Source organism: Typopeltis vanoorti, chromosome 3, assembly GCF_054136105.1.
Source record: "Typopeltis vanoorti isolate ZY-2024b chromosome 3, IOZ_Tvanoo_1.0, whole genome shotgun sequence".
Taxonomy (NCBI): domain Eukaryota; kingdom Metazoa; phylum Arthropoda; class Arachnida; order Uropygi; family Thelyphonidae; genus Typopeltis; species Typopeltis vanoorti.
The window spans coordinates 122,220,444-122,240,949 of record NC_143551.1 but is presented as its reverse complement, the minus strand read 5'-3'; the positions used below and the strand labels follow the sequence as shown (position 1 = coordinate 122,240,949).

The 20,506-nt window shown below is 35.4% G+C and overlaps 1 protein-coding gene across 1 annotated transcript in view; it reads right to left on the bottom strand.

The window, feature by feature from the left end:
* Positions 1–4,082: 4,082 nt before the first annotated feature.
* The window catches only part of Fdx1 (Adrenodoxin-like protein 1, mitochondrial Ferredoxin 1), a 78,354-nt gene continuing 61,930 nt past the window's right edge, over positions 4,083–20,506 (bottom strand). The window contains exons 5-6 of the mRNA XM_090415950.1: positions 19,988–20,040; positions 4,083–5,834 (exon numbers count right to left, since the gene is read on the bottom strand). Coding sequence (XP_090272076.1) covers positions 5,731–5,834; positions 19,988–20,040 — 157 coding nt within the window. The 3' untranslated portion in view covers positions 4,083–5,730. The remainder of the gene's footprint in view (positions 5,835–19,987; positions 20,041–20,506) is intronic.

Sequence of the window (20,506 nt, the reverse complement as noted above, 5' to 3'; positions counted from 1 at the left end):
TTTTCTCATTCACGTTTCTTTCTTCTGCACATCTTTATAGCTTGTTTCCGTTTTGCTCTTTATTCATTCTCATTTGCTCGAGTTTCCGTTCAAATAACTTAAGACGAGTTGTCTTTAAAACATTTTTTATGTTCGATATCATACCATTTATTTCGTTTATCGTTATTCCTAAACCCAAAAACTTCTTCAGCCATTTTGGTAATTATATTCTTCCTTTCCCATTTTTTATCTAGTCATATCATTGGTATTCATCCACTTTCTCTTCATTTACCTCTGCTTTCAAACTAATTTCAACCTGGCAGAGAACGCTTGTTTTGCTAATCTTTCTTCACCCATTCTGTTTAAGTGACCATCCCACCTGAGATTAGCTCTGCTAACATATTCCTGGATGCTGACAATATCAAGTTCTTTCCTAATATCCTCGTTTTTAATATGATATTGCCATTGATATCATCTGTTCACGCTTCTAATCTTTCTCAGGACTCTCATATCTGAGGTCTCTAGTCTTTGGTCAAGTGTTTTACTTCTGACCCAGCTCTCAGATCCATAAATTAAAACTTTAACACAGTCTTGTATACAACTAATTTAGTGTTGCGACAATTTCTCTTATCCCATATGAATTTATTCAATTGACTTCCCACCATACCAGCTTTGCTGATTCTGTTGTCTATATCCATATTTAATTTACAATCATCACTAAAAATCGTGCCAAAGTATCTGAAATGTTTTACTTGTTCCACAGGTTCTCTGTTCACAACGATTCTGCCTATTTTCATTCTTTTTATTGTTGACCTTCATACCATATCTATTACAACAGTTATTCAACTTAAGGGAATCTTGCAACTTGTAGCAATTTATTTAGAATTACAACATCATCTGCATAAAGCAAAGAGCTGATATTAACATCTCCAATTCTGATATCATGTTTAATACCACTTTTCTTCATAATGTGATCCATATAGATAATGAATAACAGAGGGGATAATGTACATCCTTGTCTTACACCAGATTTAACATTAAACCATCTTCCTGTACTTCCTCCAATTCTAACAGCTGATTTACAACTCAAATAAAGACTAAGCATTGCTTGATATAATGCCCCATTGACACCACATATCTGTAGCGTATTGAATAGCTTCTCTCTTGGCACCAAGTCATATGCCTTTTCCAGATCAACAAAACTTAAATACAGATCTTTGTTATATTCTCATGCTTTCTCAACTATTCGTTGTACTAATCCAGACAGCCTCTATTTGGCCTGAATCCAGCTTGTTCTTCCCCAACCGTTTCTCACGTATACTTGCATAAATCTTGCCAGGAACACTCAGTAGGGAAATAACTATAATTCTCACATTCAGTTTTATTTACCTTTTTATATATGGGTACAATGAGAGCTCTACTGCAATCATCGGGAATTCGTCCTCTGTCCAGGCCTTCTGAACTATGCAGTGCAGCCACTGTAAGACTTTTATACCACCATACTTCAGCATTTCTGCTCGAATATCATCTACTGCTGCTGCCTTTCCACATTTCAAGCCTTTGATGGCTTTTTCTACTTCAAGTATGGATATGTATTCCTGACTGTATGCCTGTGGAGTATTTTTTACCACTGTGCTATCACTGCTTGTTTCATTTAACAATTTTTCGAAGTAATTACTCCATACTTCAAGGATCTTTTTTCTCCCGTTTTCATGTCACCTTTATCATCTATAACTCTTTTTACGGCACTCTTTCCTTCATTTCTAAGCTTCTTCAACAACCTCCAGAATATCTTACCATCTTCTTGATATTTATTTTCTAAGTTCTTGCCAAAGTCCTCCCTTTTAACTAGGTTTAGTGTTTGACTTTCTTACATTTGTCTCTGTATTAACTTTATTTGCCACAACTTTTGATATGCTTTCTTATTTTCCTTCACTGCATCTTTAACTTCCTGTGTCCACCATGGAGTTCTAATTTTTCTATCCTTGCAGACAACCTTACCACATGCCTCTCTGGCTGAATCAATCAGGATTTTCTTCAGTGCTTGCCACTGCATCTCTATGGCTTGGTTCATGTTCTCAAACTCTTTCATTTTTTCTTCAATAATCTTTGTGTATTTTAGTCTACAGTTCACATCTGAGAGCTGCTCAACTTTTATTCGCTTTAGAACTTTCTTACATGTTATTCTTTTCAGTATGAAATTCAATTTTATCCTGCTCAAAACTAAATAGTGATCACTTCCAATTTCAAATCCTCTGTACACTCTGGTGTCCTGCACCAGGGAGAAAAAACATCACTATTGACAATACCATAGTCAATGAGACTTTTCTTATTCCTTGCCTCTTCTCTCCATGTCAATTTGTGCATATTTTTATGTTGGAACATGGTGTTAGTAATAACCAGTTCATATCCTGAGCAGAAATCCAACAGGTATTTGCCATTATTATTAGCTTTGCTCTTTTCTCCAAATTTTCCCAAAATATTTTTGTATGTCTGACATCATTTCCTACTCTGCTTATATTTCTATTACTATTTTATATACTCTGTTTATATTTAATTCTTAACAAATAATGATTCTTATCACAATCCACTTCTCTAAAACTTCTTACATCAATGATATATCTGTTGCATATAGCCACACTTCACCGCACAGGCATTCGAAACATTTTGATGGAATAGGTTGGTCAATCCTTATTTCTGAAATGTCCTGTCTGTATATTGTGTTTCTCCCCCCCCCCCCCCCCCCCCGAGTTTCTGGGAGAAAAAAACAGTCCTCTGTATGAGACCAGCTAACTTACAATTTCACTGAAAACATCTCAAAGGTTCCTCATCATCAAAATTCGAACCTAGGTCTTTCCAACAAAAGAGCTCATCTGTACCAACTGAGCTATGAAGGCACACATAAAAGAACATTCAGCACATTTAAAAAGAATAGGCGATAGGTGAGTGTTCATTTGAAGCAGTCTGCTATGAGATCAAGGCCAGTAAGACAAAATATACAGTTAGTTGTTGTCAGAGGCCAGGAAGTTCCATGGATGATCTGGAAGATATGCATCGGAAAATTATTATGAGCATAGGTCAAGTGATTATTATGGGAGACTTCAACTATGAAGTAGACCAGAAGGAAGAAAGATCCCATGGCAGGAAGGAAAGGAATTTATACACCTACTGACAGATAATTTCTTGAGGCAGCACATGATGGAGGGAATAGGGGTGTGAAAGTATTGGACCTGGTCATAAAATCAGAGTAGCAATCCATAACCAAGGTGACCACAGTTCCTCCAACTGGTGAAAGTGACCATGCATGGTATATCATTTTGACCTGGGAGATTGCAAAACACGAGGAATATTTGTTAAGATGGGGTATATGTGGAATTACAAGGCAGGTGATTATGATAAACTCAGGAGGAAGCTTGAATGTGCACCATGGAATAAAACCATGCAAGGGAAGGATGTTAGTAGTGCATAGAAGATAGTTATGGCACATCTACAGTAGAGGAAGCAATATTAAATTGTTTACTTAAGGGTAAGAAGTTAGTTAGATGGATGACTAATATCATTAAGCATCAGCTGCAGAAGAAGAAGAAAATACTGGGAGGGGCAAATATAAAGAGAAAGGTGACCAGCAAACTCATGAACAGTATAAGGCAAGGGAACTGGCAATGCCTATGACTAGGCTGTTTGAGTCTCAGCTCTAGTAGAGTTCCAAGAGAGTGGAAAGAAGGCAAAAAATTCCCTTGGACAAGGGAGGTTCTAAGTCTGCAGTAACAAATTATAGACCAATCAGTATCTTGGGCGTGGTGACATGAAAACATCTCATAAAGGTTCTATAAAAGTACTGGAAAAATTGGTCAAAAAGAGCATTCAAGAATGGGTGAATAAAAATACGATACTGTATGAGGAGTAACATGGCTTTGTGAAGGGTTGGTCATGCCTTAGTAATTTACTGTCTTTCTTATAATAGAGTAACAGTAGAGTAGGATAAAGGAAATGGCTGCACAATGATTCTGCTGGATTTTGCAAAGGCATTTGACAGAATACCACATGGAACTATTATGCAAATTAGAACAAATGGAGATGGATATGAAACTGGTTATATGTGGATAAGAGGGTGGCTGTTGGTCAGATATCAAAAAAGTGATATATGAATGGGCAGAATCAAGGCAAAATCAGGTGACTAGTAGTGCGCCGCAAGGTTCAGCACTGTGACCGCTACTGTTTAATTTGTACATAAATTATATCAGAAATAGTCTGAAAGGAAATATTGAGTTAAGCATGGAAAGGCTTATGTGTTCACAGTACATGTTATTTATTTTTAACGGTACAGGTGACAACACAGAAAGATAAGAAAATATTTATTAACTTATTTGCAGATATTTCACTGGTATCCAACATCTTTAGAGAACAAAAACAGTTTGTCACAGTATGCAAAACAATTTGGTATAACAGTGGGACTAGTTTAAAAAAAATTGTAACAGACAACATCAGGAACTAAAGTCCTAATTAGGTGTCACCTATGTTGGGAAAAAGAGAAAACAAATATTAATTAGATCTTGTTGAGGTTTGGAGTATGTTTTAGAAGCCTCTGCTGATTCCAAAAACAATCTCTTTGACGTATAACTATGTAATACATTTATTTTCTTCCAACTGATCATGTGTGAAGGAATATCCAAGGCATGGTCTGCCTTAGTCAGGTCTAGCAGGATATATTATCCTTTCTTTTATTATTTAATGTCAAAATAATGTTTTGTTAGATTCTTTTCTTCAATACAATTCATCAAAATTCATTCAGAAAAATGACTAAGCTGCTTCTGCACGACTTCTAATTAAAATAAGTTCTTTGTTAAATAATGAAAAGCACAGCTTCCTTATAAAACCTTTAAGATAATAAATTTTTGTTTACATACACCAACCCAATGTCTCCTTGTGATGGATATGTAATTTTGGTCTGTTGGTAGCAATCATTTTTTTTTTTCATTCATTATTTATCCTTTTACAGGATGGCCCATAAATCATGGAACATGCCATAGAAAGGGCCATCTTTGTGAAACAACTGCATAAGTTTTTTTAACATCACCAGATTTTTTATTAGTTATGAAAAGCCACATCACATAAATGTCTCCCATTTTCGGCTTCACAAAAATAGGGCCTTTCCATGGAATGTTCCATGACTTATGGACCACCCTATATAAATAAATGTTTGTACGAGGTATCTATTCCAAGTAGATATCAAATCCAAGTTGTAAAACAATGAGACTTAAAAATAAGACATTTTGTAATTCAACCTTACCGTTACGTATAAAATCTAAGTATAAAATACGAAAATTTATTGTCATATTTTATACATAATTTCAAACTGATATAAATGATGCACATCTAGTGTGCTAGAATAAAACTAGTTTTCTTCTAGCACATTGGTTTTTGCAATCAGCTTCTGACACTCAAAACTTTAATACAGATGTTCTAAGATGCAAGACTATGGGATGTAGTATTTGACATATGAAATCCCAAGCAGTGGTAGAGCTTTTAGTGTGTCTATACATACACACAACATTTTCAAAATAAATGATAATATTAAAATATATTTTAAATATGCTCACCTCTTTAAGAAAATGAAGTAGTACATGCAAAAAACATTATATTCCAGTTTATATTTACTTTTAATTTTTTTTTTTTTTTTATCTAGGTTTAAAGAAACTTGTAGCAGTTACATGTTTTTCATTTCAATGAGCAAATATATTCAACATTCTTTCAATGATGCTTTGGCTTATGCCCATCAACATACATGTTTGTTGTACCTATTGGGAGGGTAACTTCCATTCCATCTAGTTCTTTGGTCAGTGGTATTTGGCATGCTGCAAAATAAGTATTATATGAAATGCAAGCAAAAATTATTAATGAACAACAAAGAAAAACAAGCATTTTTTGTCATTTAAATTTGGCAATTTTATATATATATATATAAAACAAAAGTTCTATAAATAGTTGTTGGAAGTTTTTCCACTTGGTTTAATCCTTTATCCAAGTGTAAGCAAACAAAGTTTGCTCCTGAAATATTTTCAGGACTGGAGCAACTCACATATAGACTTCACATCACTTGCCTTATTATCCCACAATGCATATCATTATATGTATAATGCTATGCATTATGGGAAGGATGGCTACCCAGTTTCGACCTTTATTGAGGTATCATCAGTGGGAGCCACACAGATTGGTGATACTAAGGTGAAAGTAATGCCAAAGTCATAATTTCTTATACGAGTAGCCAAAAGCTGTCACACCATCATCATCATCAAATTCCTGCTATGTAACTACAAGGGGTGTACAGGATATGATAGTACTACATGAAAAAACTACATCATTACTAACTTCCTATCTACAATTTTCCTCCAAATCAGTCTGTTACTTGTCAAGACTACAACATTATCGGATCTTATATTTCTATGGTCTAAGGCACTTTGTACCGTATCAATCCACCTATATCTTGGTCTTCCTCTGGGTCGTTTTCCTGACAACCTGGCAGAGAACACTTGTTTTGCTAATCTTTCTTCACTCATTCTGTTTAAGTGACCAAACCACCTGAGATTAGCTCTGCTAACGCATTCCTGGATGCTAACAATGTCAAGTTCTTTCCTAATATCCTCGTTTTTAATATGATATTGCCATTGATGCCATCTGTTCACGCCCCTAATCTTTCTCAGGACTCTCATATCTCTCTAGTCTTTGGTCAAGTGTTTTAGTTCTGACACAGCTCTCAGATCCATAAGTTAAAACTGGTTTGAACACTGCCTTGTATATAGAGTGTTCTGACTAATTTCTCTCTTATTCCATATGAATTTATTCAGTTCACTTCCCACCATACCATCTTTGATGATTCTGTTGTCTATTTCTATATTGAATTTACCATCTTCACTAAAAATCGTGCCTAAGTAGCTGAAATGTTTTACTTGTCCCACAGGTTCTCCATTCACAACAGTTGACATTTTCAATGATACTGCCTATTTTCATTGTCTTTGTCTTTTTATTGCTGACCTTCATATCATATCTATTACAACAGTTATTCAATTTAGTCAGAGAATCTTGCAGACTTGTAGCGGATTTATTTAGAAGTATAACATCATCCGCATAAAGCAAAGAGCTGACATTAACATCTCCAATTTTCATATCATGTTTAATACCACTTTCCTTCATAATGTGATCCATATAGATAATGAATAACAGAGGGGATAATGTACATACTTGTCTCACACCAGATTTAACATTAAACCATCTTCCTGTACTTCCTTCAATTCTAACTGCTGACTTACAACTCAAATAAAGACTAAGTATTGCTTGATATAATGCCCAATTGACACCATATAACTGTAGTGTATTGAATAGCTTCTCTCTTGGCACCTTGTCATATGCCTTTTCCAAATCGACAAAACTTAGATACAGATCTTTGTTATATTCCCATGCTTTCTCAACAATTTGTCGTAAAGTGAAGATTTGATCCTGACAGCCTCTATTTGGCCTGAATCCAGCTTGTTCTTCACTCAGCTTTTTCTTCCACAATTCTTCTCAATTGTTTCTCAAGTATACTTGCATAGATCTTGCCAGGAACACTTAGTAGGGAAATACCTCTGTAATTCTCACATTCAGTTTTATTTTCCTTTTTATATATGAGAGCCCTATTCCAATAATCGGGAATTTGTCCCTTTGTCCAGACTTTCTGAACTATGCAGTACAGCCACTGTAAGACTTTTATACCACCATACTTCAGCATTTCTGGTGGAATATCATCTACTCCTGCTGCTTTTCCACATTTTAAGCCTTTGATTGGTTTTTCTACTTCAAGTATGGATATGTATTCCTGACTGCATGCCTGGTCAGTGTTTTTTACCACTGTGCTGTCATCACTGCTTGTTTCATTTAGCAGTTTTTCAAAGTAATTACTCCATACTTCAAGGATATCTTTTTCTTCCATTTTCATGTCACCTTTATCATCTCTAATTCCTTTTACAGCACTGTTTCCTCCATTCCTAAGCTTCTTCAACGACAAACCTCCAGAATATTTTGCCACCTTCTTGATATTTATTTTCTATATTCTTGCCAAAGTCCTCCCATGGCTTTTGTTTAGCTAGTTTTACACAGTGTTTAGCATTCTTGCATTTGTCTCTGTATTCTCTAAGAGCACAAGCTGACTTATTTGCCAGGAACTTTTCATATGCTTTCTTCTGTTCCTTCACTGCCTCTTCAACTTCCTGTGTCCACCATAGAGTTCTAATTTTTCTATCCTTGCAGACAACTTCATCACATGCCTCTCTAGCTGAATCAATCAGTGATTTCTTCAAGGCTTGCCAATGAATCTCCAAGGTTTGATTCCTGTTCTCAAACTCTTTCATTTTTTCTTCAATAATCTTTGTGTATTTTAGTCTAGTTCAGATCTGAGAGCTGCTCAACTTTTTTTTGCTTTAAAACTTTTTTACATGTTTTTCTTTTCAATATGAAATTCAATTTTATCCTGCTCAAGACTAAATAGTGATCACTTCCAATTTCAAATCCTCTATACACTCTGGTGTCCTGCACCAGGGAGAAAACATCACTATCAACAATAACATAGTCAATGAAACTTTTTTTATTCCTTGTCTCTTCTCTTCATGCGAATTTGTGCACATTTTTATGTTGGAACATGGTGTTAGTAAAAACTAGTCCATGTCCTGAGCAGAAATCCAACAGGTATTTGCCATTATTATTAGCTTTGCTCTTTTCTCCAAATTTTCCCAAAATATTATTGTATGTCTCACAATCATTTCCTACTCTGCTATTTAGATCCCCAACAAGGACCAACTTTTCCTTTTTCATTGTGTCAGTTGCTTTTTCTAAAGCGTCAAAAAATTCCTCCACTTCTACCTTAGTAGAACCTTCTGTGAGACCATAGGCACAAATAAGTCTCATTGTCCAGTTCCCCAATCTCATATTTGCCCACATTACTCTACTTGATACTGACTGCCATTCAAGAAGATTAGCCTCGTATTTTGTGTTGAATACTATGGCTACTCCTTCTTTTCCTTTATTGTCATTGCCTGAATATAACATTTTGTATTTATTGCTCAGAAAGATCTCACCAGTTTTGGTCTTTTTTGTTTCAGTCACCCCTATTATGTCAATCTGGTACTTATCTAATTCCTCAGCTAGCTCCATTTCGAAAACGACGGGAGCCTTGTTTAACGAGGCCACGCCCCAGCCGGCAAGAAATTTTGTCATGTTGTACCATCATTTTTTATTTTGGTTTAACCAATAAGAATACAATTTGGTCGGCTATCCCAAATTGCCAGCCCATCCTCATTTGTTCAAAATCCAAGTAGATACCCAACAGGGTGCACCACGAGAAGGTGAGGATTGGACATTAGGTCAGAAGCCCTGGTCAGTTCTCTGCATTCCTTTAAAGGCTATGTGGAGGTCTCCTCTCAGTTATACAGCTTTGACCCTAAGCACACCAGGTGTCACACCTTATTATTAAAATACTCTGGCTTTGGCATCTGGCTCTCACTGATTAAACTTCAATAAAGGTCTAAACTGGTCTGGGTAGTGACCCTTCCCGTAATGCATAGCATTATACATACTCATAAGGATATGTGCTTTGCATTATGGGATACTAAGGCTAGTGATGTGAAGTCATCAGCCTCTATATACGTGTTGCCCCAGTCCTGAAAATACATCATGCAGAAACCTTGTTTGCTTACACTTGGATAAAGGATTAAACCAAGTATATAATTTCTTGGTCTCTTTAATTTATCTATAAATAGTATTTTAATGAAATAAGATCTTCTTTCATACATTACAAATAACTGTTTCAGAAACAGTTTTCACATGTGTAATAAAATATAACATAACATAGCATCTAAACAACAGAATAAGTATCTGGTTAATTGGAGACAAGGATGGACAGATTATCCTTTTAATGATTTGGCTTGGATAAAAGCACTGAATAAAAGATGATAGCCAGGATATAACAATTATGACTATCATCTTTTATTCAGTGTTTGTGCTTTTAAAAATTGCTAACTGAAGCAAAAGGAGAAGCAAGCAGAGGAATTGCAAATATATACCACTGACAACTGGTACTTTTGAGATTAGAAAGCCTAAAACAGGTATAATACTTTAAACAAATAGATGATTACAGATGTAAAAAATAGATTCAAGAAATTAAGAAAACAAATTTTTTTTGACTGGATAAGAAGATGACAGCTTATAAAGAAAAAGGTGGTGGTTACTAGTGTGGAGCTAAACAGCAGAACAAATGAATCCCAAACATACAGAAATGATTTGGGAATTGGGGGGGGGGAGTATGACTAACAATAATAATGCTAAAGCATCATCTCAGATTTTGCTTAGGACAGACTTAGAACAGACTTTACTGCTCACAACATAAAAGAATCTACAGCTTTTCACAAGACACACTTAATAGGAACCAAGGATCAATCCTGTATGATATATGGAAATTACTTATTAGATCTTTCTGTATGTCAGACTTCAACTTTTCAGTCAACTACCTACACAAAATGCTGAACAATAGCAACTCATGTCACCTCCTACTTTTATATGATTTTGTTTTCAGCTTATATTGTAACCATTCATACACATGGTTTGTTTTTTAATATTATTGTTTATATTTGACTTTATTGTATTTATTTTTATGTAGTTTTAACCCAGAAGAAGAGCCACTAGTAGCACCAGTTGGTTTCATTATCTTCATATATTTATGACCAAAATAAAACCCAGTTTATTTTATAATTATGTCTTATTAGTCAAAAGTCTGCATATCCAATACATAGACTAGTCATTAAAAACATGTTTCAACATAATAATGTGCATAAATTCACAGGGTGTTATTAGATATTATTGTTTCTAGTGATGTATTCATATTGCTACAAGATAGAAGTATGTACTGGTTTGAAATAGGAAGTGACTACCGCCTAGTGTTGCGAAGGATCAAAAAAATGAGTATTCCATTGAAAAGAAAAATGCGTACTAAAGTTTTGAAAATAAAAGTCACAAATATTATCAAATACATGAATATTACTGGGAGAAAAGTGAAGACATTATTATTGCATGGACATCTGTGTGGAATCCAAAGACTTGTTGTGAGAGACCCAAACTATCCACAAGATTTATCATACCTCTCATTGACAGACATAGCATTCACCACTCACCAAGAGAAAAATCTAGTCTTCACACCCTTGCTCAATTTTTAGAAATGACCTCTTGTTCTTTCCTCTCTAGCCAAATGTTGATATATTTCCTCTGCATCAATCCTAATATTCAATATGTCCCTGAACTACCCCCTCCCACCAAATCCCCCACTTTAATTTCCTGAAATATAGTTCTATCAATGTGGTACACAGCTTGTAATCTTTTGATCCCAAAATATGAATTTTGGGATAAAAATTATCCCAAAGATATGAGCTTATTAAAACCATCAGGCAAGCTTTCTATTCACCTTTATTAACTATTTCTCATCCAATTTTGCATCATCATCATCAACAGATAACTGAATGTTTCCCTTCAAATCGTTTCCTATATCATATGTAAAAATGAAACAGTAGCAGCTGACTAATGGTGGGCTACAAGAGCCTTATAGCCCACCATTAGTCAACTGCTTTCTCCTGAATCCTGTTCCCCCCCCCCCCCATATATTACTTTTGATATCTCTATCAGTCCCTCAAATCCATATCACCAGTTTCATATCCATCTCCATTTGTTGCAATTTGTGGAACAGAGTTCCATGTGGTATTATGTTAAATGCCTTCCATCCAGACGTCTCCTATCTTGGAGGTTGACTATTATCTATTTGAAAACAACAAAACAGAGTAACTAGTAAAATCCAGGAAAAAACAGATTTAGTAAGGGAAGCATGTGTACTTCCTTTAAAAAATAGAAAAATAAGAAATCTATTGTGAATGAAAGTTAAAGAAGTACTCAAGGAAAAGAAGAAATCATACAAAAGTACTTACAGTAGTTACCAAGTCAACATGGGCTCTTGGAGGATATACAGAAAAATGCTGGAAAGCTAAATTATATATAAAAGTAGCTGAACAAGTCATGGGAAGATTTCAGAAAGAATACAGAAGGTAAATACTGTATCATTGGGATTACAAAATGTTTTAGAAATGATAAAGTTTATAATTTCTAAAACATTTTGCAATCCGAATGATACAGTACATATCTTCTGTAGAAAGAACCAATGATCATAAAGGTGATATAAAAACTGAAGATAAGTTTATATTCAGTTTTCAGTAGATGAAAATATACAGGAGAAATGGTCAGGAGTGCATATTAATACTGGATTTAGAAAAGCAACAAAAAAATTTAAATGTGGAAAGGCAATTTTGGTAGACAATAATTAGATCTGGAGTGCTGCAATATGATGGTATAAATGTTTCTGCATGCCTACCAATGCTTAATTCAAAAGGTTTTCCTAAAGACATATTCCAGATGATTGGAATAGAGCTCTCTCATCATATCAATGTATAAAAAGAGAAACAGAACTTGAGAATTACAAAGGAATTATCTGAGTGTTCTAGGAAAGATTTAAGCAAGCATACTTGAGAAAACACAAAAGTTATTGGCAGCTGAAGGAAGTACAGGAAGATGGTGAGATACGTTTGATCATTACATCCACTGTTATTTAAATTCTATGCAGACGACTACATTAGAAAGGATATTTCCATGTTTAAATTTCCATAGCTGTTGCTATCGTTCACATCCAAGTTTCTTGGCCAAGTTTCACAGCATATATTTAGTGCCACAGGGACTGTGGCACTAAACTAAGTAATTGCAGAAACAATTTAAATTGTAACAGACACCTAATGTCCTTACTTGGCACCCTCTATGGATCAGATAACTATAAAGTTAATTTAGAGGAGTCCAACTATTAGGTCTTAAAATGATAGTCTCCCAGATCTTTGGTAAATTAATGCAACTATTGTTGAGATTGGGAGAGTGCTTCATAGCTGATGCTGATTCTAAAAATAGCCTCACGCCTGTAACTTTTATATAATAAAGATGCTTTATTATATCTTTTGTGAAGGAGTATCCAGATCTTATCTTATGTGAATCACTTTTAGAAATAATGATTAGCATGAAACATGGTATATGTGAACTTGCTCCCACAGTGGCTAATAACATTCAATCTAAAGAAATATCAGTTCTTAGATGTACCATCTGATCTTATGTGAAGGAGTATCCAGAGCATAGTCTTTCAATCCCAACTTGCCATACATATAATCTTGGATGTAATTTTTATGTTCTTCAAGGCATATGTTAACTGATTTACCAGTCTGTCCAAAGTAGACTAATAGCCTGCAAGTTGGTCTACTTTGGGCAGAATGGTAGATCAGTTGACATATGCCTTGAACAGCATAAAAAGTATATCCAAGATCTGTATGGCAAGTTGGAATTGGCAGAGCACGCTCTGGATACTCTTTCACATAGGATTAGATGGAGGAAAGCATCTATATTACATATAAGTTGTTATAGGTCTGAGAGGCTATTGAAGCACTCTCCACAAGGATGGTTGCATTAATTTACCAAAGATCTGGGAGACTATCATTTTAAGACCTAATCCAGCCCATAGAGGACATTAGTTCTGTTTTTCAGCTACAATTTAAATTGTTTTCCACAATTACTTAATTCAATGCTGATGCCACTATCGTTATAATTGTGCTCTTCTGATGCTGTGTATAAAACCAACAAAATATTAGGAAGTGTAATAAATGTATTTTTAGCTCTTTTGGTTTTATTTATACCAAGCATTATTACGAGTAATCAACAACACTTAAGCCTCTATACATACTGTTTGTCTCAGTAGACCAATTATGTCCACATGGTAATTTTCTAGATATTTTGCTAGTCTAATAAGGGGTGGCACCAGTGTCGCAAGTGAACGTAGTAGTAGATTTGAGCTGTGCTAAAAAAGAAGTATTTCTAAATTAGTGTATAGTGTGGCTTTTTGTCGCAAATTGTACTGAATTTTTTTCAGTTTGGATACAAGTGTCCTTCAGTGGTGTTGTGAAATTTTTTGTTGTTTATATTGTGTTTTGCTACTTGTTGTACAACTTCAGCTTCTAAAGATGGTTTCCATAAAGAAACATATGTCAGCAGCATGGAAGGCTTCTGTACAAAAGCCTGGCTTTGCCTTGGATTTTTCGCAGTGGATGCATTGTGAAACTTGCTATATGCATGCATGCAACAAAAAATGTGAAAGATCTGCGGACGGTTTAGGTAAACGAGAAGAAGGAGAGCATTACTAAGTGAAAAGTGTCTGGATAGATTAGAGCAATTAGAAATGGGAGCAAACATCAGGATCATAGTAGAAGAGCTTTGGAAGGAATTAGTGAAAATGAAAAGCAAAATGACACATTTGGAAAAGGATATTAAACAACTAAAGGAGAGATTGGCTAATGATAACGAGGAGGAGGAAGTTAATATTATAAAGAAAGAGTCAAAGGAAAGTCATATATCAATGCATGGGGACTCGATTATTAGAGGTGTGATTACAAATAAAGTGCACAAGACATGCTTTCCTCGTAGAACAATGACGCAAATAACCGATGTAGAAAAAGAAATACTGGAGTCAAAATTAGTGACGGTCGTGGGCACAAATGATTTAATTGGGGAGAAGAAGAATGTTAATAGAAACTTGAGGAAGTTGATGCAGCAGGTAAAAAAGAATAGTGTTGTTGGGAAAGTCATAGGCTTGTTGCGCAGATACAATAACAGTGAATTTAGAAGCAGAGCGGAGATAATGAATAGTAAGATGGCTGAGTTGTGTGAGGCAAAGGGGGTTCACAATTTGTAAATCTTTGGAGTGAATTTGAAGGGAAGTTCAAAGGGTATAAAGCTGATGAATTACATTTGAATAGGTTTGGTGTTGGGCATTTAGAAAGGCTATTGTTTTCTGAGAAGGCACAGAGTCAAGCAGTTAATGTAGTAAATGATCACAGTCTGCCTGTGAAACAGGATAGCACAAATCAACAGATTGCACAGCAGGAGGAAGATGGTTTATGAGGTTGAAGATGTGATTGCAGCAGCAGCAGCACAAGGTGATGGAATGCATAAAGGTGAAGATGAGACAGGTAGGAATGGAAATCGCAGTCAGGATCAGGGAAATGGGAGTGGCCAAACCGAAGAGAGAAGCATAGTATAGCAGCTAGAATAGAGAATGGCCTCAAACACACAGCGATTGTTACACAAATGTAAGGAGCATTCGAAACAAGAAAACTGAGTTTGTTGCATTGATTGAGATGGTATGCCCAAAAGGAATAAAATGAAACCTGGTTGTCTGAGGAGGAGTGATGTCGGGAATAGAATTAGGACATAATTTTCCAGAAGGATAGAGATGTGAAAAGAGGAGGGGGGGGGAGAATGCTGTTAATCATTGCAGAGGAATTGTGTCCGCAAAGTGTGAAAGTTGATAGTGCATGCACAGAATTTCAATCTGTATGGTGCAAATTTGAAATAAACAGGTTAGTATATCTGATAGGATGCTGTTATAGGTCAGGGAATGCAGAGAATACTGATTGTGAAATGTTTAGGCAAATTTAGGCATGTAAAAAGTAGGTGATCCTGATGGGAGACTTTAATTGCAGGAATACAGACTGGAAGGAGGAAATGGTGTATGGGCACAAGGAGAGAGAGAGAGAGAGAGAGTTTGAGGAATTTCTGAATGATAAGTATCTTAAGCAGTATGTGATTGAAGCAACTAGAAGCTTTAATGTTTTGAATTTGGTGATAACTTCACAAGTAGTTGTTAATGAAGTGTTGACACTGCTGCTGGTTGGTGAGAGTGTTCATGAGGTACTTGTTTGGGAAGTAATGAAACAAGGAAAGGTCACTGCCAAAAATGGATACAAGTGGAAATATAAAGCAGGTGATTATAGGAAACTCTGTAGTCAGTTAGCATCAGCACATTGGGTAGATGAGCTGAGCAGAAAAAATGTTGACAATGCATGGAAACTCACAAGGCAGTATCTGACAAAAGCAATGTATGACTGCATATCGAGGGTTAAGCGAGTAAACAAAGTAGGAGTGAAATGGACGAATAGTGAAATCAAGCAAGCTGTGTGCTGGAAAAGAAAATGTTATGGAGGAGGTACAAGGCAGTTGGTGGTGATCAGATCCATGAAGAGTATATAAAGTGCAGGCTATGAAAGATGACAAGCATGGTAAAGAAAGAAAAGGTGTGGTATAAGAGGAGATTGGCTAGTCAGGCCAAGGGTAACTCAAGGGAATTTTTCTGCAAGCAAGACGAAGAATAATTATGGCAGATTAACATTGATGGACAGTCATGGCAGCACACTAACAGCTGCAGAGGATATAATGGAAATATTGAACAAGCACTTTACCAGCATATATCATACTGGTATAAATGGTCCGGTGCAATATATAGAAGAGAGGCAAATATTAGGAGGATTGGAAGTGAAAGAAACAGAGGAGTATCAGATGTTGGTTGGGTTAGATGTGAATAAGGCTGTGGGAATGGATGACATATCACCATGTATTCTTAAGGAATGTGCACCACAGTTGGTTATGCCCTTAACCTGGTTATTTAATGAAAGTCTTGCAGTGGGCAGAGTTCCTAAGGAGTGAAAAGAAGGCAAAATATTACCACTCCACAAGCATGGTTCTAAGAAAGAAGTGTCCAACTATAGGCCAGTCTGTATAACTGCAGTTGTGGTCAAGGTGTTGGAGAAATTGGTAAGGAATAGAATACAGAATTGTGTTGATGTACATAGAATTCTTTATGATGGCCAGCATGGATTTGTAAAAGGTAGGTCCTGTTTTAGTCATTTACTTGCATTTTATGATAAGGCGACAAGTGTGCTAGATAAAGGAGAATCGTATACAGTGATATTCTTAGACTTTGTAAAAGTATTTGATAGATTATCACAAGATAAGTTGGTGTACAAGCTGCAGAGGATGGGAATAGATAATATATTGGTTAGATGGATCAGAGATTGGCTCTCTGAATGATACCAGCAGGTTGTGTATGATGGAGCAGTGTCTCAAAAAAGAAGGGTAACCAGTGGCATGCGACAGGGTTCTGTTCTTGGGCACTGCTGTTTAACTTGTTTGTAAGCGATATATAATGCAGACTGACTCGGGATCTTCATTCATTTGCTGCTGATGATGATGCAAAGTTGAGAAGAATTATAAGTAGCACTGCTGATGTTGAATCCCTTCAGGAAGATTTGAATAGACTTTTTACTTGAACAAAAGAGTGGGGTTATAGTTTTAATATCAATAAGTGCAAGGTGTTGCATTTTGGAGTGCAGAAATATAAGTCTGTGTACCACATTGATGGTGCCGTACTGTCAGAAGTGAATGAGATTAGAGATTTGGGAGTGATGGTTGACAGTAGACTGAAGTTTAGAGGGCATATTGCTAGTTGCAAAGGCAGCACTACAATGCGCAGCCTTTGCAACACACTCTAAACATATAAGGATAAGGAGGTGGCTATGCCACTGTATAAGGCACTGGTCAGACTGCACTTGGACTATTGTGCTCAGATCTGGTTACCTAGTTTTCAATGTGATGTGGAGACATTGGAGAGGGTCTAGAGACGAGTGACCAAGACAATATCAGGAGTTTGAAATGTTGGCTATGGAGAGAGGTTGAAGAAATGTGGATTGCAGAGTTTGGTGGATAGGAAGAAGAGAGGTGATATGATAGAGACATTTAAGTTAGAGGATTTTATCAGATTAATCCAGAGGGGATTATAAGAAGAGTAGAAGGTGATAGGGGAAGAACCAGAGGTCATTCCTGGAAGTTATGTAAGCGTGGTGAAGAAGGGTGTGTGAGGTAGATTTTTTTACATGGAAAATTGTCAGTGAATGGAATGCATTACCAGAATGTTAATGCAAGGAGTGTTAAGGACTTTAAGATTCTATATTACAAATATGAGGGGGGTCTGAAAAGTCCTCGGCCTTGGCCATAGATGGCGACACTATCGACAAGATTTTTTTTTCCCCTAAGTTGGTACATTTGTCATAAGCATCCATGTGAAACTGCAGGTCATTCTATCAAATAGTTTGTTTTATACAGCTGTCTGAAGCAAAATTGTTGTCTGTATCCCTTGAAATGGATAAAATTGAGTACCATGTGGTTTTAAAATTCTTTGTAAAAGGATTAACAGCAAAAGAAATTCATTCAAAATTCATAAAATTTTATGGGCACTCTTCTCCTTTGTTTTCGACAATTAAAAAATGGGCTGCCAAGTTTAAACAAGGCCATACCAACCTTGAAGATGATCCATGCGAAGGAAGTCCAAAAAGTGTAACAACACCAGAAATCATTGATCAAGTGCACAATATGGTACTGGATGATCGGCGAGTCAAAGTGCATGAAAATGCTGAGACTATAGGCATTTCAAAAGAATGTGTAGGATATATTTTGCATGAAGAATTGCATATGAAAAAGCTTTGCGCAAGATGGGTGCCGCGCTTGCTCACAGCAGATGAAAAACGCACTCGAATGAAAATCTCTGAACAGTGCTTGGAGTGTTTCAACAAGAATAAAACTGATTTTGTGCATTGATTTATTACTATGGATGAGAATTGGATTCACCATTACACACCAGAATCCAAACAGCAGTCAAAACAGTGGACAGAAGCCAGTTGTTCAGTGCCAAAGAAGACAAAGTCTGTTCCATCAGCAGGAAAGGTCATAGCATCGTTGTTTTGGGATTTATTAATTATCTTGAAAAGGGTAAAACAATAATCAGGGGAATAAACAATTATTCTCCCGGTTTATTTCAAAAAATTGGAATAAACAATTATTCCAATCTTTTAACCAGACTAGATGAAAAAATTAATGAGAAAAGACCCGGTTTGCAGAAGAAAAAAATCATCTTTCATCAGGATAATGCACCTGCCCACAAAGGTGTTTTGGCAATGGAAAAATTAAGGGATCTGCACTATAAATTGTTGGAACATCCATCCTATTCCCCAGATTTGGCTTCCTCTGACTTCTCTCTTCCCAAAACTAAAACTTTTCCTCGCTAGTCAGCGTTTTTCTTTGAATCAAGAAGTGATTGCAGCTGTAGAGGGGTATTTTGCAGATCTTACTGAGAACCACTACAGGGACAGGATAACGGCACTAGAGCACTGCTGGAATAAATGTCTTCAGGGAGAGTATGTCTAAAAATAAAAATAAAATTTTGAAATTATAAATTCGTTTTTTCATTGCGAGGCCGAGGAGTTTTCAGACCACCCTCATGTATTGTTAGTTGAATGAACCTCCCACAATGAATCTGTTGACTCGATGGAGGGTGTAATAATGATAATAATATGCTTTTTTTTTATGCCATTTCTATTCATTAGTTTATAAAGTATACATAATTTTTTTTAAACTAGTAATAATTCTGGCAAATACATTGTACTATAAATCACTTCTGTAGAAATCCTACATTTAACAACTGGTACCAGTCATTAGGCAACAATGAACTGAATTTCAACAAACCTTTGGTCTGAAAATAGGCTGAAATCACATGTTATGAAGAATTTTATTTCTTTATTTTTTACAATTTTTTTTTATCTTTCTTAAGCTCCAATAATACTATATCTGAAACCATCCATTTATTGTTCTAACATGCTAAACTAATTTTCTAATTCTATTTATCTATTTTTCCATTCTCTCCATCTCTATCCTTTGGAATAACCTTCCTTTCTGTGTATTTCTTGATTACCATTTGCTAATATTCAAACTGAATTCCAATAGTAACAAGTTAGTTTCTTCATAGCTTTAATCCAACAAGTATTAGATACAAGGTTAAGGAACCTTCGTGTTTAAAATTATCACAAAAAACTGAATTTCTGAAAAAAAAAAAAAAAAAGAAGCTCTGCTATTAATTTTTAAAATGAACTTCCTAATTGTTTTCAACCATCAAAAATAATGGATTTTTTTAATGAATTCATGTATACAAGAGCAACAATGTAATTAGAATTTAAATAAAATAAGTAAATACCTAGCCTTGAGTTGGATTTTAAAAATGGAGCTTTGTCCAGCATATCTTCTTCACTGAAATTAAAAATTCAGCATAATTTTAATAAAATACTTACAAATTAAAAATTTGATAACCACATTTAAAATTCTGAATGAACAGACTAAATTTTAAAAGCTAAAATAATAACTACCTGTTTTCATATGCAAAGGAAGTGAAAAATCTAGGAGAAAAATGGCCTTGTGCATGTGTGTGTACTCAGTAGATTCCGGTTAATTAGTTCGGGGCAGCCATTTTATTGTGACAAATCAAGAAGATCAAAAACAAAATGAGAATATAACATAAATTTGCTTTGTTTATTTGGGACACAAAGTTGTTTAACTGGGCCAGCCAGTAATCTCAACCTACCACACTGAGTATTAGAAAAATTATGCAATCTTGATTCAAAACTTTAGTGCTGATGACAAAAATGTGTGGATATCTGAATTTTTTTCAGTATTGGCTTTTGAGTTGGGACATGGAATTACAATAGAAATAAAGAAA